This window comes from Cavia porcellus, unplaced genomic scaffold (assembly GCF_034190915.1).
Source record: "Cavia porcellus strain 051 isolate PalLab524CR breed Dunkin Hartley unplaced genomic scaffold, mCavPor4.1 scaffold_4, whole genome shotgun sequence".
NCBI classification, from domain to species: Eukaryota; Metazoa; Chordata; class Mammalia; order Rodentia; family Caviidae; genus Cavia; species Cavia porcellus.
The window spans coordinates 8,740,351-8,767,182 of record NW_026947487.1 but is presented as its reverse complement, the minus strand read 5'-3'; the positions used below and the strand labels follow the sequence as shown (position 1 = coordinate 8,767,182).

The following is a 26,832-nucleotide window of genomic DNA, read 5'->3' as shown; positions in this document are numbered from 1 at the left end:
TTTACTAAACGAAAAAATTAATTTACATCCATGGTTTTTAAAAATAAGTAGAAAATAGTATTTTTATAACAAATAATTTACCTGAACCATTAAATTTAGCCATTTCACAGCTAGAGCATTTTGTAAAATGCGTTTAGCTATTTGCACACAATCCCTATCATGGATAGAAATAAGGTACAGTATTTCTTGTTATCAATTTATAAAGACTGTTTGCAAGAATAATAAAAAATATGTGACAGGGTACAATGTGATAAAAAATAATTTTTTGTAATACTTACCTTTGGAAGGGCAGGCTTGGATTTGAAGTTTTTGTTTCTCCTACAGAAATAAATCACTTGTTAGACAAAACCACCACTGAGATGAATGACCTCAAAGTCTATACCTAAACCATGGATTACCAATTACTAAGAATGTAGGTCTTCTATAAGAAGATATTATACGGCTTAGTCAAGCACGTACCTTTGGGGAGGAAGGGTAAAGCAAGGATAAAAAACAAGGGAAGGGCCAGGGTTTGGCTTAGAGGTGTAAGCGCCTGCTTGGCAAATGTGAGGTCATGAGTTTGATCCCCAGTACCAAAAACAAAAAAAAGAAAGAAAGAAACAAGGGAAATTGATACCTGCTTTCTAACACAGAAATAAGCAGATTAAGCCTGATGATCAATAATGTAATTGTACATTACAAAGTACAGTTTTTTCTTTTTGTATGTTAATAGGGTTCTGCTTTTTTATATCTTCAAAAGATTTACTTTTGTCATTTAGGGATGCCTAAATTTAATCAATCTCTAAAAGTGGACTTTTTGGCAAAACATAGTTTTTCATATTTTGGAAATTAAAAATGCTTTTTTCTACTCACAACTCAATATTATTATTTATATTTTATATTCTTATTGGCTTCAGAAAGAGTAAATAAATGCCCAATGCTACCAATATGTGCTAAATTACAAAAACTTTTGCTAGAATCTAAGGTCTACCACCTACTAAAGTCCAATTTTAACATCTCTAAACCTTGGCTTCATTGTACTATAAAAATGAATATGATAATGCCACCTTCATTTAGAGTTGCTGTGAGAATTAAATGAGTTACTACACATTTCTGGAGTAGAGCAAGACCTACATAAATTAAGTTTATTAATCCTAATAAGCAATGGCTCAGGCATGGATTAAGGAATCTAATTCAGATATAGCTGCAGCTACTCAAAAAACATGCTTTCAAAGTGTCTGAAATATGCTGATGTTGTAGTGAGAAATAGCAGGCTTGGATGGATGCCATATACCACGATATATGGTCCTATTCACCACTTACAGGGCATCTCCTGCCTAATTGTTAGGACTATCAGAAATAAAGGGCAATCGCTCTAGTATCGACTAGGAATCCTAAAAAACAGCTAATAGCAATTTACTTCTCTAGAAGTAGGACATATCAAAAAGCAATAAAGTCATTTTCACAATGAGTATATCCAACCATAACTCTTCTGAGATAAAGAAAACTAAAACAAAAAAACACCAGTGCTTTAAATTTATAATTCTAAACACTGAACAAGTGCTTTCGAAGCTTGTTTTAATGAAAATTATATCCATAAAAATAACTCATCATCCTTCACTTTTTCAGTCAGAAATTTTCAATCACTCAAAAAAAAGGTGCGTATTATTGATTAATACTGACGTGAGAATTCCATGGGCTCTTTCCAGAAGTCTGCTACTAGCTGAATTAGAAAATACCCCATCTTTATCAAGCAAAGAGGTATTAGTTTGTAGCCTGCTCTGACGAATCCCAGGTCTAACATTCCAGGAAATATCAAATGTGTCACTGTAAGAAAAAACAAAACAAAACAAAACTGTAACAACACTGTGTACTGCTTAAATAAGTGAAATAAAACACAAAATACCAAATTGAGATTTAGAAAAACTTCTAAACCAGCAGAAAATAATTTTAAGAGACTATCTATCAATTAACATCAATCTTTTTCTAAAAACAAAGAAAGTTCTGGGAATTCTATCACATACACACAATGTACATATAGATGAGCCCATCACATAACTGACATCCTTATACTGTTATCATTCCATAATCATGTAATACTGTATACTGATAATATACATAATACAATACGGTACACATAATTACATAATATGTGATATAATACACTATAGCACAGTATCTTTTTCTTAGACTTCAGAATTTCCAAATGTTACTATAAGGTCATTAATCTTGCATGCCAACTTGATTCGTTTGAAAACACTAATATGACAACAAAGGATACTGCTGGGTATGTCTGAATGGGTCATGAAATGTGACCTTGGGGACAGAATCTAGTCCATGGTCTTACTCTAGTCTCTCCCTCCTCTTTCCTCTCTCTCCCCATCCTACCTTGCTCTGCTCTTGGCTGCAATGGAATGAGGAGTTTTCCTTTGTTATACCCTTCTGTTCACAGATGTTTCTGCCTTGGAACCAGCCTTGTTAGACTAAAAACTCTGAAACCATGAGTCAAAACCAACCTGTATATGTCAGGCATTGTGTCCCAGAGATGAAAAGCTAATACACTATAAACAAAGCAATACCTGTATAATACGGAAAGCATCCTGCTTTTCCAGGCTTTAACTTTCCTTTTTTATCCAAGTAAGAGATAAAAGCATGAAACTGGGTACCAGTATACATAAGTGAGGGTGTTAATATCACTACAGAAGTCAAGAGCAATACTGAAAACAGAGGTTACCTGTCCCTGCTGAGTTTCTAACTATAACATCTGAGGAATCCCTTCAAATCTCTATTATGTGATATCAAATCACACTAGTTCTAAATAACTTTACAATCTACTCATTATTATAAACCACATAAAATATGATTATTTCTGAAATAAGTTTAGCAATCAATTATTTTACTGCAATGCTTCAAAAAAAGTGTTTAATTCTGTTTTCACTGTTGTGTTTTATAACATAATGTCTCGGGAGAAAAACAATAATTTATCCAGACCAACAAGAAGAGCTACACTGAAATGGACCATCAAAGCCTACCACTTCTGCTTCATTGTAAGTATGCACAACATCTATCCTTTCTCTCAAATCATGTGTTTTTATATGTATCAATACTAGAAAGCAGAAACCAGAAACCACAATATGCAGCAGTTTATTTGTAAAAGAATAGGCTTTTCTCAGTCCACTAGTACGTGCACGTCAACAGTATACTAACTCCTAGAGAACGGTAACACAACCCAAGAGTTTTAATAAAACTTATTTGTGTTCTTGATATCTCACAATTACCATGATAGTATTAGACACCATTTAATTATAAAGTTGACCATGTATATTTACATAATACATAATTTATTGTGAGCTACAATTGTTAAATTTTGATGATACACACTACTAGCTTAAAAAGCATTTTTTCTTGCCAAGAGTAGTGCACGTGACTGTAATTCCAGATTTTGGGAGGCTCAGGCAGGAGGACTGCCACAACTTCACGATCAGAATGAGCTACATAGTGAATTCAAGGCCACTCTGAATTACAGTGAGACTCTATGTCTCAAAAAATCCAAAATAAATGAATGCATGCATGACATTTTCTCCCAATACAGATCAGTTTATTTTCCTCATACATTCCACTTGACATCTGTACCTTCATATCAGCTATTTGCACATGGGAACACCCACATTTTCAGCTGCTGATGCAGATGTTTCAGTTAAGTCATCTTAATGGACTACTGAGAGGCTGCAATAATCTACCATTTCTGCTAAACAACATGCATAGTTTTTTTTTTTTTTTTTGAGATAGGGTTTTGTTACATAATTTAGGCTGGTCATTAATTTGTGGCAATCCACCTGCCTCATCCTCCTAAGCACTGGGATCACAGGTGGTGCCACCATGCCTAGTGGAGAGCTTCTATGCTTTTCCTCAAGTCATATTTTGATACAAAGTCATCTGTCTCCATTTATCATTACTCAGTGAGTTTTATCTCTCACTGGAGCAACAATTACATGCTCTTGTTTTTATATAGGTTACATCAAATTTTAGACCTAGATCACAAGTGAGTTAAAGTATAGCTGTTATTCACTAAAACTTTATTTTTAGGCTAAGGAATATTATTTTTATAGAATTCCTGCCTTCATTTATCCTGCTAATTGGCTAAAAGGTTACTGGTTTATAAATAAGTCTTTTGTTAATTTCATGAGAATAAAAAAAGGCATTATTTGCAAAACAAATTCTTCATACTGTACTTTTATCATGGTCACCTATAAATAGATGAGAAAGCTACTGTTCCAAGTTGCCTGTACATTTTCACAAAGTAATCATCTATGTCTCTATAAAATGCAGCTGAGAACTTCAGGATGTGAAAATAGCCCTCATGCTTTGTTAAGAGTGCTGTCAAACAAAACGATAAAAAGAAATTTTCTGAGTTTTTATGATCCCATAAGGTTCACATACAAGGAAAATTCCACAGAGAGAATCCAAAAGCTTCCTTTTTTAAAATTGGGAAAATTGAAAATTGAAAAAGGAAATTTAAAAAAATTTCTTTTTTTGAAATAGGGTCTCATTAAGTGACTCAAATCCAGGTTTGAGCTTGTGACCTTGGCCTTCTCGTGAACTGAGGTTAGAAATGTGCACTGCCATGTCAAGCTATTTGTCACTTTCACATTGTTCTAAAAAAAATTCTTTGTTGAAAGTGGTAAAAGCTAAGTTCCTGTAATTATATTCTAGAAAACCTCCTTAAAATTATAGAGCCATTATACCAGAAATAATTGAGGCAAGTAAAAAAACTAATCAAACTTGACTTTCTTCATAGCTTTGAAGTCACAAAAATACTTGTAAGATTATCAGTTATTTCTATGATACTTCCTTAAAAACATAAAGCAAACTTACTGCTGATTTTTTTCATTTAGAGTATTCATGCCCTGGAGATCAGACAGAGGTGTTCGGGGATTTTTCCGGGTTATACCTAGTAAAAGAAAAGGCATAACATTTCAAATCAATGCCAAAAAAACTAAATATGAAACTACCTTCTAAAGACAAAAAGTAACATAGGTCAATGTCAAATATTTACAAAATGTCAGAAGTATCTAGATAATAGTATAAACCAAGTCCCATATTATAGACCTGACGTCGTAACAATTATCTCAGTTAGGAAATTTAATAATGAACTCAACAATTTCTTTCATTTCAACATTAACAATGGGAAATATAAGAGGAACTGGGTTGAAGGAATAGAAATGTATAAGTTTACACTTTATTTTGATACTCAAAAAATTTCTAGCCAGATACGATGGCACACATCTATAATTCCAACACTCTGGAAGTCTGCTTCAAGAGGGCTGCAAATTCAAGCCCTACCTGGGCAACTACAGTACAGAGAACTTCTGTCAAAATAAAAAATAAAAAAGTGCTGTGGATGTAGCTCATCATGAAGACCCTGGGTTCCACCCACCAGTACAATGAATGAATGAAAGAATGAATGAATAATATAACCCCTCTGCATCATTTTTCAGCAACAAATATATTGCTGACATGGACAATTAATTTTAGATGGCAACTGATCTTAAAAAGGGACTAAAAATTAAAGATGACTGTTTCCTTTAGAATTGATTACCAATATTTTAAAATACAATTTTCCTATAGGTTCAATAAGCATAAGGTTAGCCATTTTCATAATACACATAGATACATAAACATTTATGTACTATATATAAGATATATTACAAAGAAAACATGAGTTATGTTTGATAGTGACATTATCTTATATGTAAAAAAATCCTAAGGAATCCACAAAATATTTATTAGTACTAATAAATTCAGCATAATTACAGGAAATGAAATTCCCAGAAAAATTAAAAACATCATGCAACAGCAATACATGTGTACCTATGTACAGAGCAGCACAATTTATAATAGTTAAATCTTGGAAACAACCCAAATGTCCACCAGTTGAGGAATGGGTAAAAAGATGTGGTCTTTTTATACAACAGAGTACTACTCAGTCATAAAGAAGGATAAACGTGAGGCTTTTATAGGTAAATGGAGGCAACTAGAGACCATACTCAGAAGTGAAATAAATCAGACTCGCATATGTAAATATCGTATTGTTTACCTTGTGTAAGTAAAAAAAAAAGAGTAAATAAGATCCAAAATGTATAACACATATTGTGACAATGAAAGACAAAGTGTTCAAAAAGAAAGAACAACTGAGATAGGGGAGAGGAGAAAAGAAAGAAGGGAAAAGATTATATATAGACATATGTAGAATATATACATGTATATAAATAAATATATGCAAAATAGAAAACTATACTACTAATTTCTATTAGTTCATCAAAAAAGTTTGTGTTTTCATTGTTTGATTATTTTTTCATGCGAAAATCTTGTAATCTTTCAATTACTTTCAAGATAATATGCAATATATTAACAAATGTTAATTTCCTATGTTTTGAGATTCTGTATTGTTATTCTTTTGTTTCCCAAAAAATTCTAAAAAAAAGTATTTTAAGCACTTAAACAATTATACTTCTATACAATAGTAGTAAATATCCTGAAAATAAAACATTCCACTAATAGCATAAAAATAAAAGAGTATGTTTAACAAAACAAGATATCTACATTGAAAACCATAAACATCATTAAAAGAAATTACAAATAAATGGAATACTATCCATATGCATGAACTGGAAAATATACTAAAATTATAGCACTTCCCAAATTGACCTATAGATCAATCTAATTTTTATAAAAATTTTAGTTATCTATTCTTACAGAAATGAACAACTTGATCGTAACATTAATATAGAGATGCAAAGGACCCAGAATAGGCAAAACAAACAAACAAAAACCTTAAACATAAAAACAAACTTGGATGACTCACACTTCCCAGTTTCAAAATTTACTACAAAGATGTAGCAACTGTCATAATGAAGCAAACTTTCAGTCCAGAAATAAACTCCTACACTTATGATGAACTGACTTTTCAGTTTTGTCGGCAACAGGGATTGAACTCACGACCATGTGCTTTACAAGGCAGGTGCTTATGGCACTGAGCTAAATCCCTAGCCCCATGAACTGACTTATTACAAGAGTGCCATGAAAAGCAAAGGAGAAAAAACAATCTTTTCAATAACTGATTGTGTGAAAACTTTATTTCAACAGGCAAAAAGAATAAACTTGGATAAAAGAACTAAATGTAAACATTAATAATACATTTTAGAAGAATATGAATCTTGCAGATACTTAATTAGACAACAGTAATAGGCATGACACCAAAGCCACAAGAACCAAAGAAAATGGACAAAAAAGGTATTATCAAATGAGACATTTTTCTGCTTTAAAGACTTTTAAGATCATTAAGCATCAAAAATGCTTTTAAGATCAAGAAAGAGAAAATACAACTCATAAAATAGTGTCAATTACTTGTATATTATTTGATTAGGAATTTGTATTCAGAATATAAAAGGAACTCACAACTCAATAAAAAGATGAATTTTAGAGAGCACAAAGGATTTAAATATTTTTTAAAGAAAACTAAAAGTAAAAAGTATATGAAAAATGCTCAATATCATTAGTCATCAGAAAACTGCAAATCAAAGACAGCTAAGCTTTCAAGGGTGTGGAAAAACTAGATCCTTTAGGGCTGGGGATTTAGCTCAGGGGCATAAGTACCTGCCTTGCAAGCAGGCGGTCGTAAGTTCAGTCCCTGGTACCGATTTAAAAAAAAAAAAAACAAAAAAAAAACCTAGATCCTTTACAGAATGAACGTGAAATTATATACTCATCTTGGAGAGTACTCTAAGAGTTCATCAAAAGTTAAACACTGAGTTACCCTATGATCCATCTATTCCAATGCTAAGTACACATTTCCAAGAAAAGTGAAAGTACATGGACAAAAACAAGTACTATGAATATAATATACCTTGAGGCCAATAATACATGGGACAAATTTGTTTGTACTTGAACATAAATTTTTGTTCTATTTGTTCAGTTCCTATTTTGTTCTATTTGTTCAGTTTACGGACAACTGTCATCCCTCTCCCAGATTATAATTTTCTATCTTCAATCTTCATTATTTTCCTCAACATACTAAAACATATCATCCTATGACTTTCCTCAACATAAGTAATTCAATTTTTAGCTCTTTTTTCTACTTTTTGAACTCATATGGGTAAGGTTGTATGATTGTTTAATTAGTTTGAAAATCTATTCCCAATACTCTGATACCTTAACAGTATTTTTCTGTGCTCCTGCTTTACTGGTTTGGTACAAGTGCTCTACCACTGTGTAATGTCCCAAACCTAGATTCACGTTCTTAAACTTTTCTATACCACAAACTTCACAAAAAGAATTTCCCCCTTTGTGGAGCATCTTCTCCACAAACATAGTGGTTCTTTTTTTATTATCTTTGAACTTCATATATCCTTGTATGTAATGACTTTTAGATCAATAATTAAAATATTTCAAACCTACAAGAAGCATAAGATATACTGAAAACTTGATTAAACTCAAATTAAAACATAAAGCCTTATGAGAAAAATAAGAAAAAAAAGTGAAACACTATGAATTTCACTTTCTGATTTCATTCTAAAACCACCAGATTCCAAGATTGCCCATGGCTAGGATTAGCTTCAAAACAAACAAAAAAAATGTGTAGTAATTATCAGAATTATATTCCTGGATTTAAAGAACAAACAGTATGAAGAAGCTAGGGAAGAAATTTAAGGAAAGCACAGGAAACTGTATAAAGGAACCAAATGGACAATCTGGAACTGAAAATTTCTGAAAGGAAAACTTCACGCAGTTTAATTAAGTGGAGACTGGAAACAGCAGAACAGTCAGGAAAGTAAACATTATCCAATGTAAAGAACATAAAAGACAAGAAGAAAAACAACAGTCCAAGCAACCTGTGAACTACCATACAATCTAATACATAAAAGTCTTGGAAGGAAAGGAGAAATAATAAAAAATTTGGAAATAATTGGCCAAATATTTCCTTAATTTGATGACAATGAAGCTGATATTTATCAAAACCTAAACAAAGCAAATATAAATGTAAGTCATCTAGATATCTGAGTCAAATTGCTGAGAAAAATTTAAAAATTTCAAGTAGCCAAAAGAAACAAAGGCACATTACACATGAGGCCATGGCAATAAAACATTAAGACGTCAGGCGTGGTGGCACTCAGGAGTCTGAGGCAGGAGGATCACTGTAAATTTGAGACCAACTTAGGCTACCAAGTGAGTTCAAGGTCAGCCTAAACTGCATAGTGAGACCCTGACTCAAAAAACTTAAGAAAAAAAAAATCCCTACAAATAATGAAACAAAAAGATATTAAAAGCCTGACCGTTCTTTAAAAACTTATACATATGCATTTTATGAAAAAATATCTCTACCAGAAGTATTACCCAAAGAATGAAAATACACATTCAGAAAACAATGCATAAGAATAAAACTAAGTTCCTCAAAATAGCTCCAACAGCATAAAAACCTTAAATTCACCAAAAATGAAGGACAAACACAATCTTAAATATATACACGATATATACAATGAAATACAACTGATCAAATTACTGATATATAGTAATTTGAACATAGATGAATATGGGAAAAATCACTGTTATATACCAAACAAAACACAAAAAAATACGTACTATATAATCTTGTTGCATACAATTATTAGAAAATGACAAAACTAACTTAGAGTAACAAATCTTGGTTACCTAAAAGATAGGAAAAAGTAAATACAAGAAAGCAAGAGCTAATGTTCAGGTATAAATTCAGCCAATATTTTCATTTTTAATCTCTTTATGTTCATGTTTTAATTTATCTCTTGTAAATATTCTACAACTAAATTATGTTAGCTTCATACTATTACTTTTCTATTTAGTCCATCTTAATTTATTGGTATGACTGATATATCTAGAATTTTCTGCCACTTTATTTTATACTTAGTATTTACTCTATATGCTTTTACATGGTATTCTTACTGAATTTTTAACCTCTGATTTCTTTTTTTTAAGATACAAACACTTTCCTTTCATTTAACCTTAAACTTTTAAAGCATTCATGAATTACAAATTATCTCTTTTTTTCCCTAAGTATAAGAAATCGTCAGACTTCTGGGAGAACATGGTGGACAAATAGCAGCAGCCACGGAAGCTCTCTGACATTACCAGCTAAGAATCCAAGAGCGGTGCCATGTGAGGAGTCCTACGCAAGGGGAGATGTACCTTGCCGACCCAGGAACGAACTAAGCTGAGAGAAACCAACTGGAAATGCAATCCTGATGCTATAAAAGGAACAGATAAAATCACAGTGCCTAAGCTGGATCCCGCACCATTGGAAGCCGTGATTTGAATTTCCTGCTGCCGCTACTGTGTCCCAATCAGCACGGCAGGGAGAGAGAAGCGCGAAAGCTATGAGAGCGGGAATCAGCAAACCAAACGGCGTTAAGAGCGGGACTGGCAGGGAGCCCTGCATCGATCTGCGGTGAGTGAGAGAAATGATTTTATTATGTACGATAGTATAAGCAAAAACCTTTTAAAGACAAGGAGATTATACAGAAACCATTGTTCATTTTCTGTTAGTCGATTCTAAATACTCTGTAATGATGTCATTCTCTTAAATGGTTTTACATTGTTTTGATATACTTAATGCTACAGTATACGAAGTTGTACTCAAGGATTTCAAGGAAAGAGACAATATGGTAACTACTTTTAGGTCAGGATTATCTGGTGGTGAAACACTATTCTGCTTAAATGGTTATGTTTTGATCTGCGCTGTTTCGCTGTTATGCCCTTTTATCTCAATCTCCACTCCATTGTTTATTTTTTATTTTTATCCTTTTAATTAAAGGAAAAAAATAGCAGGATATATTATAGTAACCCACTTTGACTTTCCATTATCTCAATTTAAAGCCCTGTATTACTCTCACCATCTTGTTTTTGACTGATGTTCCCCTATTCTGTTTTGCTGGATAGTATCAGGTTCGAAAGTTTAGGCATCAGCTGTGAAGATAATGAGATTCATTATAATGCCCATACTCGTTGACTTTTATCTACTTTTGAAGACCTACAATGTCTCCAATGTTTTGGTTTTGTCGGTTTTTGTTCTTTACTGTTTTGTTCAATTGTATTATAACTAATGATATAGGCAATTCTATTAGAGATAGCGGGAGGCATTATGGTATCCATTGTTGATCACCTTGCATTACGTTTTTACATTATCTATTATGTCCACCCTTTTGACTTGACTGATTCTGTTCTGTTATGTCACATTTCATTTTACTCTCTTCCAAAAAAGTAATAAGAACCGTGGGAGCAATGAAACCCAAAATGTGTAATAGTCATTGTACAAAAGAGAGGAAAAGAAAGTGCTCTAAACTATATAACTGCATGTATATTTAAGTGTATGAGATAGAAAATGATATCACAGAGATTTATTGGATCATTGAACAGAACTGTTTGCACTATCATTGTTGGAATGTCCACTATACAAGCTTTAATTTTGTGACTTGAACAATTATTTCTAAGATGACAATATGTAATCCATTAACTAGTGATTTCCTACAGTTTATTTTTTTCTGTAAATGTGTATAACTTGTACGCTTTCTCTGCTTTTTTTTTTCTTTTCTCCTTAAATGAAATTAAAAAAAAAAAAAAGAGAAATGGGGACCCTTTCATGGACTAGGAGGCTCGAACAGAGGACATTCTGGGAACAAGCAGACTAGCTGGAACAGGGCCCTGCAGTGACTTTAGTCGCATATTCCCCTCTCAAGCAAGAGTGCGGGGGAGTGCTTGGCCTGGTGACCCAACAAACTAAGATCCAGTAGGATATCCCAAACCAGGTCCCAGTACCTCGAGGTACACCCTAGCAGTGAAGCATTAAGTAGGTTGACCTGGAGGGGCGGGCCCAGCAGAGGCTGCCCAGGTCTGCGTCTCCCTAGTACACTGCAGTGGGCAGGAACTCCTAGCCTGCGAATGCAAACAAACTGTAACAGACAAAGAGAAAAAAAAAAAAAAAAAAAAAAACTGGGCTGCCTACATACACTTGGATGGAAGGAACAAAAAGTATGGGAAAAGGGAGCAACAAGAAAGGATCCTCAATCCCCAATCCTGAGAACACTGATCCAGGAAAGGTAAATGCAAAAGAGAATGAAGACAGAAAACATGCAATATCCGAAACGGCACCTATAGACATAAAGCGGTATCTGCGGAGCCTCATAGATGAGTTCAAAAATGAAGTATTTAATGAAATAAAGGAAGAAATAAGTAGAATAGTTAGAGAAATGCTAAGCACCACCCAAGAAAAAACAGATGATGGAATGGAACAGAGAAAGAGGGGAAAATTCTTTGATGGAGAAAATAAGAGAAAACATAGAATATGTGAAGCAGGTTCAAAGAGATTACCAGGAAACTAAAATCTCTATCGAAAGCTGGAATAACAGCTTGAAAGAAACTAAGGATAGATTATCTGAACTGGAGGCCAGATTTTTAACATGGGAGCATGAAATCAAAAACTTCTTAAAAATAACAAAGAAACAAACAGTAATAATACAAAGACTAGAAGATGATAAGAGGATCTATAACTTAAGAATTAAGAACACAAAAGAAGAAGTAGGGACTCAAACAAATGAACTACAAAAGCTATTCACAGAAATAATCCAGGAGAATTTCCCTAATTTAGCAAAAGGTAAAGATACTCAGATGTATGAGGCATACAGGACCCCAGCCACCTACAACCCAAACAGAGCTACACCCAGGCATATAATAATCAAAATTCCAGAAATCCAATATAAGAACAGAATATTAAAAGCTGTCAAAGACATGAAACAGATCACTTACAAGGGAACACCCATCAGAATTACAGCAGACTTCTCACCACAAACCATCAAATCACGAAGAGCGTGGGGGGAAATAATTCAAGCTTTGAAAGACAATAACATCCAGCCAAGATTGATATATCCTGCACAACTGTCCCTAGAAATTGATGGAAAAACAAGGTGCTTCCAGGATAAAGAGGAACTAGGGGATTTTGCAACCACCAATTCAACTCTACAGAGAATACTGCAGGACATTCTAAAAGAGAAAAATACCAAGATTCCAGAAACAGTGGCAGAGTGGCCACAATGAATGGAGCAGAAAGCGAAATGAAGAGGACAAACTGACAACTAATGACAGAAAAAGAGCTCAACAGAAATGAGGCAGAGAAGGTTGGATGGTAGGAACAGCGATTTTAGAGAAAACAAGACATCATAATAGGTAGTGCTGATTTAATATCCTCTTGTTTTGAAGTCCCATCAAGCTTTTGTTCTTCTGTCTCCATCAGTTTTAACGTGTTGTATCTTATTGGGTTTAGTTATATGTGATAATATAAACAAAAACTTTTATAGACAAGGAGATTATACAGAAACCATTGTTCATTTTCTGTTAGTTGATTCTAAATACCATGTAATAGTGTCATTCTCTTGAATGGTTTTACATTGTCTTGATATGTTTGATACTACAGCATACGAAGTTATACCCAAAGATTTTAAGGGAAGAGACACTATGGTAACTACTATTAGGTCGAGATTAACTTGTGGAAACACTATTTTGCTTAAATGGCTATGTTTTGACCTGTGCTGCTTTGTTGTTATGCCCTCTTTTTTGTCTCAATCTCCTTTTTATTATCTACTTTTTCATTTTTATCCTTTTAATTAAGGGAAAAATAAATAAAAAATAGCAGGATATATTATAGTAACCCACTTTGATTTCCTATTAACTTGATTTGAAACTCTGTATTGCTCTCACCATCTTGTTCTTGTTTTGACTGATTTTCCTCTATTCTGTTATGCTTGATAGTACCAAGTTTGAAAGTACAGGCAACAACTACGAAGACAATAAGATTCATTGTGACGCCCATTCTGGTTGACTATTATCTTCTTTTGAATGTCTCCAATGTTTTGGTTTTATTGGTCTTATTCTTTACTGTTTTGTACAATTTTATTATAACTGATGATATAGGCAATTCTTTTTAAGATAACAAGAGGCATTATGGTAACCATTGTTGATCACCTTGTATTTTGTTTTTACATTATGTATTGTGTCCATCCTTTTGATTTTACTGACTCTGTCCTGGTAAGTCACATTTGGTTTTACTTTCTTAAAAAAAAAAAAAGTAATAAGAACTGTGGGAGTAATAAAAACCAAAATGTGTAATTGTCATTGTACAAAAGAAGGGAAAAGAAAGTTCTCTAAAAGAAATAACTGCATATATATTTAAGTGTTATAAGATAGATAACCGTATTACTGAGTTTTGTTGGATCACCGAACGAAACTGTTTATAGTCTCACTGTTTGAAAGTCCCTTCTATATGCTTTAATTTTTAACTTGAACAACTATTTCTAAGATGAAAATATGTAATTAACTACTGATTTCCTACTGTTTACTTTTTCTGAAATTCTGCATAACTTTTACCCTTTTTCTGTTTTTTTCTTTTTTCTCCTTAAATAAAATTTAAAAAAAGAAATCTTCAAATACTTTAATTCTAGGCATCTTCTTTCCCAGTGGCAATATTACTTTCATTCTATTTTTTTCCAATTAATCAACCAAATCAGACATTAAGTTTTAAAGGGTCTTTGCTATCTAGTTATACTGGGGTCAGCTTCCTCTTCTCAGTTCACTCATTTTATAACTTCTTTCAATGGAGATCTTTTTAGGTTACTACATAACTATTTATTACAGGCCACAGCAGCTTGACTGACCCGGAGAGGAGGCGGAGCAAAGAAATACAATGCACATCACAGAAACTTGACTGATTAACCACGCCGCCGCAGGCCGAGGAGTGACTGGATGCCCACCGGCTGCCCTGCCTCTGAACCTGCTGTGGCCTCCTATCCAGAGGGGAGGCGGCACAAAGTCCACCGCCGCCGATCCCACCGCCGCCACCACTGTGTTCCACGGGCCACCACCCGGAGGGGACGAATGCAAAGTAATACAGTGCAGGCCACAGCACTTGACTGATCTGGAAGGGGCCAGCATACGCTGTCCCTGTCTGCAACTCACTAGCACACTGCATCGTGAAGGGTCATCTAGCCAGCGTGCTTCAGAAAAATTGTAAGCAACAAAGAATTAAACTGGGGCATCCTGAAAGAAGCAAAAAAGATGGGAAGAGGAAGCAACAACAAAAAGTCCCCAGGTCCCAACCCTGAGAACATGGACCCAGGACAGGTAAATACAAAGGAGAAAGAGAACAGCAAACATGCAATATCAGACACAGCACCAGTGGACATAAAGAGATATATCTGGAACCTCATAGATGAGTTCAAAAGTGAACTATTTAAAGTAACATATAAGAAAATCAATTAAAGAGATATTAACGACCCCTCAAGCAGACACAGACGGAAGGAACTCAAACAAAGAAGAGAATCATTTGATGAAGAATATAAAAAAATATAGAATACATGAAGCAGATTTAATAAGATCACCAGGAAATTAAAAACACTAAAGAAAAATGGCAAATCAGCTTGCCATAAACTAAGGATAGATTATTCAAACTGGAGGACAATTTTGCAATGTGGGAGTATGAAAGGGAAAACTTTTTAAAAATAACAAGGAAACAATCAGTAATGATACAAATTAGAAGATGACAAAAGGATCTATAACCTAAGAATAAAGAATGTGAATGAAGAAGCTGGGGTACAAACAAAGCAACTACAAAGGTTATTCACAGAAATAATTAAGGAAAACTTCTCAAACATAGGAAAAGGAAATGATATTCTCATATATGAGGCATACAGAACTCCAGCCACCTGCAACCAAAACAGAGCTACAACCCAGACATATAATAATCAAAATCCCAGAAATTCAATATAAGAACAAAATATTAAAAGCTTTTAGAGACAATAAACACATAACATAAAAAGGAAGGCCCACCAGAATAATGGCAGACTACTCAACACAAACCATCAAGTCAAGAGCCTGGAGTGGGGCTGGGGATTTCAATAAGCGGCATAAGGGCCTGCCTTGCAAGTGTGTGGTCGTGAGTTCAATCCCCAGTACAGATAAAAAAGAAAAAGACAAAAAAAAAAAAAAAAAAAAAAAAAAAAAAAAAAAAAAAAAAAAAAAAGAGCGTGGAGTGAAATATTCTAAGCCCTGAAACAAAATAACCTCCATCCCAGATTGATATACCCTGCTAAACTGTCTATAGAAATTAATGGAAGAATAAGATGCTTCTAAGACAAAGAGGAACTTGGGAAATATGCAACCACCAATCCAAGTCTACAGAGAATATTGCAGCGCATTCTAGGGAGAGAGAAAAGTACTAGGATTCCAGGAACAGTGGCAGAGAGGCCCCAATGCATGGAGCAGAAAACAGAATGAAGAAGATAAGCAGACAACTGATAGCAAAAAAAGAGCATAACAGAAATGAGGCAGCAAAGATTTTACTCCAAGCTGATATGATTGATAGTATCAAGTTTGAGAGTATAAGCAACTACACTGAAGATGACAAGACTCAACAATACACATTCTGGTTTGATAAATGCCGGTTTTTGAAGTTCTATACTATATACAAAGTGATGTTCTTAACACTGTTATTTACTGATATACTCAATTATGTCTGATGATATAGCAAATTCTATTGGAGATAACAAGAGACAACACAGAAACCATGGTAGAACTCTTTGTACAACGGTCTTATATGTTTATTTCATGTGTTTATAGGAATATGTTTTGTTTGCCATGCTTTGTTTTGTTTCTCCTTCTAATATAGAAAGGATACAAATATATGTTAAGACTTCTGGGAGAACATGGTAGATAGATAACAGCAGCTACAGAGGCTCTCTGAGATAGCCAGCTTAGATTCCAGGAATGGTGCAGTGTGGGAACTCCTAAGCAGGGGGGAGATATACCCTGATGATCCAGGAATGAACTAAGCTGGGAGAAACCAACTGGAAATACAATCCTGGTTCCACAACTGGAACAGCTAAAGTTTCAGTGCCGAAGCTGGGACCCGTGCTTCTGGAAACCACAGCTTGAATTTCCTGCCGCGGCTGCTACATCTGAATCAGCACAGCCGGGATAGAGACACGAAAGCTTTGAGAGCGTGAATTGGTGAACCAAATTGAGAGCAGAGCTGGTGGGGAGCCCTGCATCAACCTGCGGTGAGTGAGAGGAACAGGAACCTTCATAGACTAGGAGGCTCCAACAGAGGACATTCTGGGACTGGGCAGACTAGCCGGAACAGGACACCGCAGTGACTTCAGTCACATTTTCCCCTCTCAAGTGGGATCAGTGGGGAGTGCTTGACCTGGGTGATGCCGCAGACTAAGACCCAGTGGGCTAGTCCAAACCAGGTCCCTGCACCTGGCAGTGCACCCTAATGCAGTCAAGCCTTCAGGAGGTTGACTGACCTGGAGGGGCAGAACCAGCATAGGCTGTCCAGGTCTGTATCTCCCTAGTATACTGCAGTAGGTGGGAACACCTAGCCAGCATGATTCAAATGAATTGTAACCGACAAAGAAAGAAAATGAGCCTCCTATATACACTTGTATGGAAGAAACAAAAAGTATGGGAAGAAGGAGCAACAAGAAAGGGTCCTCAGTCCCAATTCCTGAGAACACTGATCCAGGAAAGCAAAATGCAAAGGAGAATAAGGACAGAAAACATGCAGTATCAGGCACAGCTACAATAGACATAAAGCGATACCTCCAGGACCTCATAGATGAGTTCAAAAGTGAAATATTTAACCAAGTAAGGCAAGATATAAGTAGAATAGTTAAAGAAATGCTAAGCACCTCCCACAAGAAAACAGATGGTGGAATGGAAGAACAGAAAAAAAGGGAAGAATTGTTTGATGGAGAAAATAGAGAAAACGTAGAATAAATGAAACAGGTTCAAAGAGATTACCAGGAAACTAAAAACTCTATTGAAAGCTGGCTTAACAGCTTGAAAGAAACTAAGGATAGATTATCTAAACTGGAGGCCAGATTTGTAATGTGGGAGCATGAAAGGAAAACTTCTTTAAAATAACAAGGAAACAAGCAGTAACAATACAAAGGCTAGACGATGATAAGAGGATCTATAACTTAAGAATGTAAAACATGAAGCAGGGATCCAAACAAATGAACTGCAAAGGCTAATTCATAGAAATAATCGAGGAGAACTTTCCTAATATGGGAAAAGGTAAAGATACTCAGATCTATGAGGCATACAGGACCCCAGCCACCTACAACCCAAACAGAACTGCACCCAGGCATATAATAATCAAAATTCCAGAAATCCAATATAAGAACAGAATACTAAAAGCCGTCAGAGACAAGAAACAGATCACTTACAAGGGAACACCCATCAGAATTACAGCAGACTTCTCACCACAAACCATCAAATCACACAGACTGTGGCGCAAAATCAAGCTTTGAAACACATTAACATCCAGCCAAGATTGATATATCCTGCACAACTGTCCCTAGAAATTGATGGAAAAACAAGGTGCTTCCAGGATAAAGAGGAACTAGGGGATTTTGCAACCACCAATTCAACTCTACAGAGAATACTGCAGGACATTCTAAAAGAGAAAAATACCAAGATTCCAGAAACAGTGGCAGAAAGGCCACAATGAACAGAGCAGAAAGCGAAATGAAGGAGACAAACTGACAACTAATGACAGATGGACAGAAAAAGAGCTCAACAGAAAACAGGCAGAGAAGGTTGGATGGTAGGAACAGCTATTTTGGAGAAAACAAGACATCATAATAGCTAGTGCTGATTTAATATCCTCTTGCTTTGAAGTCCCATCAAGCTTTTCTTCTTCTATCTCCATAAGTCTTAACATGTTTTATCTTATTGGGTTTTATTATATGTGATAATATAAACAAAAACTTTATAGACAAGGAGATTATACAGAAACCACTGTTCGTTTTCTGTTAGTTGATTCTAAATACCCTGTAATACTGTCATTCTCTTGAATGGTTTTACATTGTCTTGATATGTTTGATGCTACAGTATACAAAGTTATACTCAAAGATTTCAAGGAATGAGACAATATGGTAACTACTTTTATGTCGGACTATCTTGTGGTGAACCACTATTTTGCTTGTATGTTCTCTTTTATCTCAATCTCCTTTTTTTATTATTTTTTACTTTTATCTTTTTAGTTAAGGTAAAAAATAAAAAATAGCAGCATATATTATAGTAACCTAGTTTGATTTCCTATTAACTTGATTTGAAACCCTGTATTGCTCTTACCATCTTGTTTTGACTGATTTGACTCTATTGTGTTTTGCTTGATAGTATCAAGTTTGAGAGTATAGGCAACAACTGTGAAGACAATAAGATTCACCATCATGCCCATTCTGGTTTGAGTATTATCTTCTTTTGAAGTCCTGTAATGTCTCCAATGTTTTGGTTTTATTCTTTATTGTTTTGTTCAATTTTATTATAACTGATGATATAGGCAATTCTTTTTAAGACAGTAAGAGGCATTACGGTAACCACTGTTGATCACCTTGTATTCGATTTTTACATTATGTACTACGTCCATCCTTTTGTTTGACTGACCCTGTTTTGTTAAGTCACATTTGGTTTTATTCTCTTCAAAAAAAAAGTAGTAAGAACTATGGGAGTAATAAAACCCAAAATGTGCAAATGTTATTGTAAAAAACAAGTAAAGAAAGTGCTCTAAAGGATATAACTTCATGTATATTTAAGCGTATTAAGATAGATAACCATATTACTGAGTTTTTGTTGGATCATTGAACAGAACTGTTTGTAGTCTCACTGTTTGAATGTCCACTTTATATGCTTTAATTTTGTAACTTGAACAACTATTTTTAAGATAACAATATGTAATCTATTAACTAATGATTTCTTACTGTTTATTTTTTTGAAATTCTGTATTATTTGTACCCCTTTTCTATATCTTTATCTCCTTAAATAAGATTTAAAAAAAAAAAGAAACATGTTAAGACTCATGCATGTGTAGAGTCTGTGAAAAGTTTATGAGAACAGATCTTATGACACATGATGAAATGAACAAATACTTTGAAGAAAAAGAGACACTAAAATACCGAGTGATGATCCTGGAGTGTCATAATGTGAAACCCAGCAAGAGTATTATTCTTTGTTCAGAGTGATAATAGCCTGCTTGGATTTATTCAATATCAACATAATTGAAGATATGGATAACTGCATGTATGTTTAAGCATACAAGATTGATAACCATATTTCTAAGTTTTTATTGGATAGTTGAACAGAACTGGGTGCAATCTCACAGTCTGAATTTCCACTATATTTATTCCACTTTAGTATCCTGAATAACTATTTGTAAGAAGAAAATCTGAAATCATCAACTAGTGATTTCTTACTATTTATTTTTTCTTTGAAATTATGTATTATTTTACTACCCGTTTTCTCTTTTGTTTAGTCTTTCTTTAAATTTTTAAAAAGGGCAGTACAGTACCCAGTGCTGATCACAGAGTGTCATGATATGAAATCTAGCAATACTATTATTCTTTGTTTAGAATGATTTAGCCTGCTTTAGTTTGTTTAATCTCCACATAAATGAAGCTATGGATAACTGCATGTATGACTAAGTGTATAGGATTGACAACCATGTTACTAAGTTTTTGTTGGACAGTTGAACAGAACTGTTTGCAGTCTCGCTGTTTGAATTCTCACTTCACATATTCCACTCTTGTACACTGAACAACTATCTGTAAAACAACAATATGTAAACATCAACTAGTGATTTCTGTTTATTTTTTTTTCTGAATGTATGTATTATTTCTACCTGTTTTTTGTTTTGCTTAGTCTTTCTTTAAATAAAAATTTTAAAAAAACTTTATTTACTGTACTCCATCATATTTTCCTGGTAAAACTTGATCTATCCTTTCATTTTTATCATTTTAAGACTCTTGGAGATACTATCTAACTAAACCGTTGGAAAACTAATTATGAGTGTTTAATTGTTAATGTTAAGCTATTTTTATTAATTTGTTCCTGGCATTTTATGTTTTCCATTTATTTTACTATTTAAATTCATTTATTTCCTTCTTGGTTTTATTTTGATCAGTTTCTCATTCTGGTTTAAAGTAAAAGAAAACTTTAATTTTCTTATTATTCTATTTGTTTTAAAGCACAGACTCTACCTGTATTTTCTTCCTAAATTAGAGAGTCATAATCTACATAGTTACGGGAAAATAAGGTTCTTTGTTTTCCCTGCAGATTTTAGCAAAATCATGCCCATATCTCCCGATCTGTTCCCATCATTTTCAGAAATCAGAGAAAAAGGTGTGCAGAGGAGGAGCTGGGCGGATCCGGAGTGCCTGCAGAAGCCCCTTCCTTTGTCTGAAGGACTGAATATTTCTGCAAGCAGGGAGGGATCGCAGGTTCCTGAGGCACCTCAGCCTGTGGTGAGTGCCCAGCACAGTCTGGCCAAATCTCAGACTGTTCCGGACCCCCCAGGCTTCTGGGTGCAGTGAAGTGGAGCAGTGGGTTAGAGGCCACTACAGCCACCTCCCCATCCCTCCCGGCTACACTTGGAAGTCTGCTGAGCTCCTAACGGATGGGTGGGCCTACACTAACCCCCGAGCCCAGCCGCGCCTAGCCATCTGCCTGCAGAGGAGGAGCTGGGCGGATCTGGAGTGCCTGCAGAAGTCCCTTCCTTTGTCTGGAGGACTGTGAATATCTCTGCAAGCACAGGCTCCTGAGGCACTGCAGCCTGTGGTGAGCACCCTAACCCGGCTGCGATTGAAGAGCTGTGGATCTTCCAAGGGGCAGGTGGGCGCACAGTGTCCCTGAGGCCCAGCTTGTCTGGAACTGCGGAGTTCTGAACAGGCAGAGGAGGGCCACTGGTTCTGTAGGCCCAATGGCGTGGGGTAGCACGGTGTCAGAGTCTCAGTAGCTCCAAACATAGAAGGGGATTTTCAACAGATCCGGAGGAAGCTTTCAAATAACACTTGAAACAAGGAAATATAGAAAATGACAAAACAAAAGACCAAATTACAACCTCAAACCTCCAGCCCATCTCAGGAAACCCTAGGAGCGATGTATATAGAAGAAAATATATCCCATCCACCTCATATATCGGACATAATAGCTACTGAAGTAGACAAGCAACTCCAGGAAGCTTTAAAGAAATTCAAACTCGAAATAATCTCCCAGATAAAAGAAGAAATGATAAAAGAAATGAAAGAGATTCTAAATATATCTAAAGAAAACACAGATAACAAATTGGAGGAACTAAACAAAAAGATAGAATCCCTAGACGAGCAATATAAGAAACAAACAGAATACATAATGCAGATGCACAGAGATATACAGGAAATAAAAAACTCCACTGAAAGTTGTAAAAACCACCTTAATGAAAGTGAAGATAGAATTTCAGACCTTGAAGACATGATTGCAGCTAGTGAACAGGAAAGGACAGATCTTTTGAAAATAACAAGGAATCAGGAAACAACAATTCAACAACTGCAAGACGATGCAAAGAAGAATAACATAAGAATGATAGGGATTAATGAAAGAGAGGGAGACAACATAAAGGATGTCAAGAGGATATTTAGAGAAGTAATAGCTGAAAATTTCCCAAGCATGAGATCAGAAACTGACATCAGAATCAGTGAAGCATATAGAACTCCAAACAGTTATAACCAAAATAAAACTACACCCAGACATATAATAATCACCATCCCAGAAATCCAACATAAGAATAGATTATTAAAAGCTGTCAGAGAGAAAAGACAGATCACTTATAAAGGAAAACCTATCAGAATCACAGCAGACTTCTCAGCACAAACGATAAAGTCAAGAAGAGCATGGAGTGAAATATTCCAGATCCTAAAGCAAAATGATTTCCAACCAAGACTGATATATCCTGCAAAACTATCATTCAAAATAGATGGTGCAATACGATACTTCCAGGACAAAGAACAGCTGAAGAACTTCATGAACACCAAACCGACCCTGCAAAAAATATTGAAAGACAGTTTAGATACACAAAGAAAAAAACCACTAAGCAAAGCAAATAATTAAACAGAACAGAAAGATAAAGATGCAACAGCAGAGAGATAACATTCCTACAATTAACCAGCATTTAACAGTAATAACCATTAATGTAAATGGTCTCAATGCACCAATCAAAAGAAACAGACTAGCAGAATGGATCAAGAAACAAAATCCAACCATATGCTGTTTACAGGAAACCCATCTAACCCAGAAGGATACTCACAGACTGAAAGTCAAAGGATGGAAAACAATTCTTCATGCAGCAGGAATCCAAAAAAAGGCAGGAGTAGCCATTCTGTTTGCAGACAACGTGAACTTTAAACCAACAATGACCATAAAGGACAAAGAAGGTCACTACATACTCGTAAGGGGAAAACTCCAAGAGGAAGAGATAACTATCTTAAATAAATACGCACCAAACTCCAGAGCACCCAGTTATATAAAACATTTATTAACAGAAATGAAAACCCAAATTATCAGTAACACAATTGTAACAGGAGACCTCAATATGCCACTGACACCAAGGGACAGATCAACCAGACAGAAAATGAGCAAAGAAATAACAGAACTGAATCACACCTGTGAACAAATGGGTTTGATAGACATATACAGAATGTTCCACCCAACAACATCAGAATACACATTCTTCTCAGCAGTACATGGATCATTTTCTAAAATAGACCATATATTAGCTCACAGAACATATTTAAACAAGTGCGGGGCTGGGGATTTAGCTCAGGGGCATAAGCGCCTGCCTTGAAAGCAGGCAGTCATGAGTTCGATCCCTGGTACCGATAAAAACAAAAAAGCAAAAAAAAAAAAAAAATTAAACAAGTGCAAAAGAGCTGAAATCATCCCTTGCATGTTATCGGATCATAGCGCTCTGAAATTAGAAATTAATGATAAAAGATACTGCAAAAATCCCACAACACATGGAAACTGAATAACACACTCTTGAGTAATCAGTGGGTCACAGAAGAAATTAAAGAAGAAATCAAACAATACCTAAAAGAAAATGAAAATACAGATACAACTTACTGGAATCTGTGGGATGCAATGAAAGCCGTCCTGAGAGGAAAATTTATTGCACTGAGTTCCCACATCAGGAAAACAGAACGAATACAAATAAATAACTTGATGCTACACCTCAAACAGCTAGAAAAAGAAGAGCAAGTCAAGCCCAAAGCCAAAAGAAGAGAGGAAATTATAAAAATCAGAGCAGAAATCAATGCAATAGAGACTAAGAAAACAATCCAGAGAATCAACAAATCAAAGAGTTGGTTCTTTGAAAGAATAAATAAAATCGATAAGCCCCTAGCCAACCTTATTTAAAAAAGGGAAGAAAAAGCTCAAATTCATGCAATAAGAAATGAAAAAGGAGAAATCACTACAGACCCAATAGAAATACAGAAGATCATCAACACCTATTTCGAAAACCTCTACTCTCAAAAGTTTGATAACACAGAAGAAATAGACAGATTCTTAGAAGCATATGAAGTGCCAAAGCTAGATCAAGAGGATGTAAAACTGTTGAATAACCCAATCTCTGTTACTGAAATTGAGAATGTAATTAAGTCCTTACCCACCAAGAAGAGCCCAGGCCCAGATGGATTCACTGCAGAATTCTACAAGAAATACAAAGAAGACCTAATGCTGACACTCCTCAAACTATTCAATGAAATTGAAAGGGAAGCAATCCTTCCTAAGTCATTCCTGGAAGCAAATATTACTCTAGTACCAAAACCTGAGAAAGACCCAACTAAAAAAGAGAACTATAGACCGATCTCCCTTATGAACACAGATGCAAAAATCCTCGATAAAATATTGGCAAATAGGATACAGCAAATCATCAAGAAGATTATACACCATGACCAAGTGGGATTCATCCCAGGAATGCAAGGATGGTTCAACATACGCAAATCAATAAATGTAATCCACCATATCAATAAAGCCAAAAATAAGAATCACATGATCATTTCTAGAGATGCAGAAAAAGCCTTCGATAAGGTCCAACATTTATTCATGATAAAAACTCTACAGAAAATTGGAATAGATGGTCTTTACCTCAATATAATAAAGGCCATTTATGACAAACCAACAGCCAGCATCATACTAAATAGCCAAAAATTGAAAGCCTTTACTTTAAAATCAGGCACAAGACAAGGAGGTCCTTTATCACCACTCCTATTTAATATAGTACTGGAAGTACTAGCCAGAGCAATTAGGCAAGAAAGAGAAATAAAAGGGGTAAAGATAGGAAAAGAAGAAGTTAAGTTGTCATTGTTTGCAGATGACATGATACTCTACATAGAAGACCCCCTAAGCTCCATTGAAAGACTCTTAGATACAATAAATAAATTCAGCAATGTGGCTGGATACAAAATCAATACTCAGAAATCAATAGCATTCCTATACTCAAACAACAAAATCACAGAGAGGGAAATAAGAGAAACTGGACTATTCACATTAGCAAGCAAAAAAATGAAATATTTAGGAATTACTGTTACGAAAGAAGTGAAAGACTTATACAGTGAAAACTATAATACACTGAAAAAGGAAATTGAAGATGATCTCAGAAAATGGAAAGACATCCCTTGCTCATGGATAGGAAGAACAAACATTGTGAAGATGGCCATTCTCCCAAAACTCTTATACAGATTCAATGCAATCCCAATAGAAATACCATCAACATACCTTATAGATCTAGAGAAATCACTCCTAAATTTCATCTGGAACCAGAAGAGACCTAGAATAACAAAGGCAATTCTAAGCAGCAAAGGCAAAGCAGGAGGCATCACAATCCCTGATTTGAAATTATACTACAAAGCAACAGTAGTAAAATCAGCATGGTATTGGAATCAAAACAGAGGCGAAGATCAATGGAATAGATTAGAAGATACAACCACAACTACAAACACACTCAACCACCTTATCTTTGATAAAGGAGCCAAGCAGGTTCACTGGAAGAACGACAGTCTCTTTAATAAATGGTGCTGGAAAAACTGGCTCTCCATTTGCCGAAAACTAAAGCTAGACCCATGTCTATCACCATGTACTAAATTAAAATCTAAATGGGTCAAAGATCTGAATATTAAAACAGAAACACTAAATCTATTGGAAGACAAATTGGGTAGAAACCTTGGAGACATAGGAGTAGGTAGAGAATTCATGAACAGGACTCAAACTGCACGGGAAATACTTCCCAGAATCAATAACTGGGACCACTTCTTATTAAAAAGTTTCTGCATGTCAAAAGAAATCTCCAGCATAGTGAAAAGAAAACCCACAAACTGGGAAAAGATTTTAATGAACTCTCTCTCAGACAAGGGACTCTTGTCTAAAACATATAAAGAATTAAAAAAAACTCAGACCTCCAAAATTCAAAGATCCAATCCAAAAATGGGCATCTGAGATGAATGCGCAATTCTCAGATGTATTTATTTGCAAATGGCTAATAAATACATGAAAAAATGCTCATCATCATTGGTCATTAGAGAAATGCAAATTAAAACCACACTGAGATACCATCTGACTCCTGAAAGAATGGCCAGGATCAAGAAAACCAACAACAACAAATGCTGGAGAGGCTGTGGGGAAAAAGGAACTCTCCTGCTCTGTTGGTGGGAGTGTAGACTGGTACAGCCTTTGTGGAAGTCTGTCTGGAGGTTTCTCAAAAAGTTGGGATTGGAAATCCCATTTATTCCAGCTATTCCACTTCTAGGCATATTCCCAGAAGAACTGAAAGCATCATACCACAGTGATTTATGTGCACCTATGTTTATAGCAGCACAATTTGTAATCGCCAGATCTTGGAAACAACCCAAGTGTCCATCAACTGAGGAGTGGATAAAAAAGTTGTGGTATTTCTATACAATGGAG

The 26,832-nt window shown here is 35.0% G+C and overlaps 1 protein-coding gene across 10 annotated transcripts in view; it reads right to left on the bottom strand.

The window, feature by feature from the left end:
- The window catches only part of Myo9a (myosin IXA), a 351,801-nt gene that overhangs the window by 101,970 nt on the left and 222,999 nt on the right, over positions 1 to 26,832 (bottom strand). For all 10 annotated transcript variants that reach the window (XM_063246690.1, XM_063246689.1, XM_063246687.1 and 7 more), the window contains 3 exons: positions 4,855 to 4,930; positions 1,663 to 1,806; positions 279 to 318 (listed from right to left, as the gene is read on the bottom strand). In XM_063246690.1, the coding sequence (XP_063102760.1) occupies positions 279 to 318; positions 1,663 to 1,806; positions 4,855 to 4,930 (260 nt within the window). The remainder of the gene's footprint in view (positions 1 to 278; positions 319 to 1,662; positions 1,807 to 4,854; positions 4,931 to 26,832) is intronic.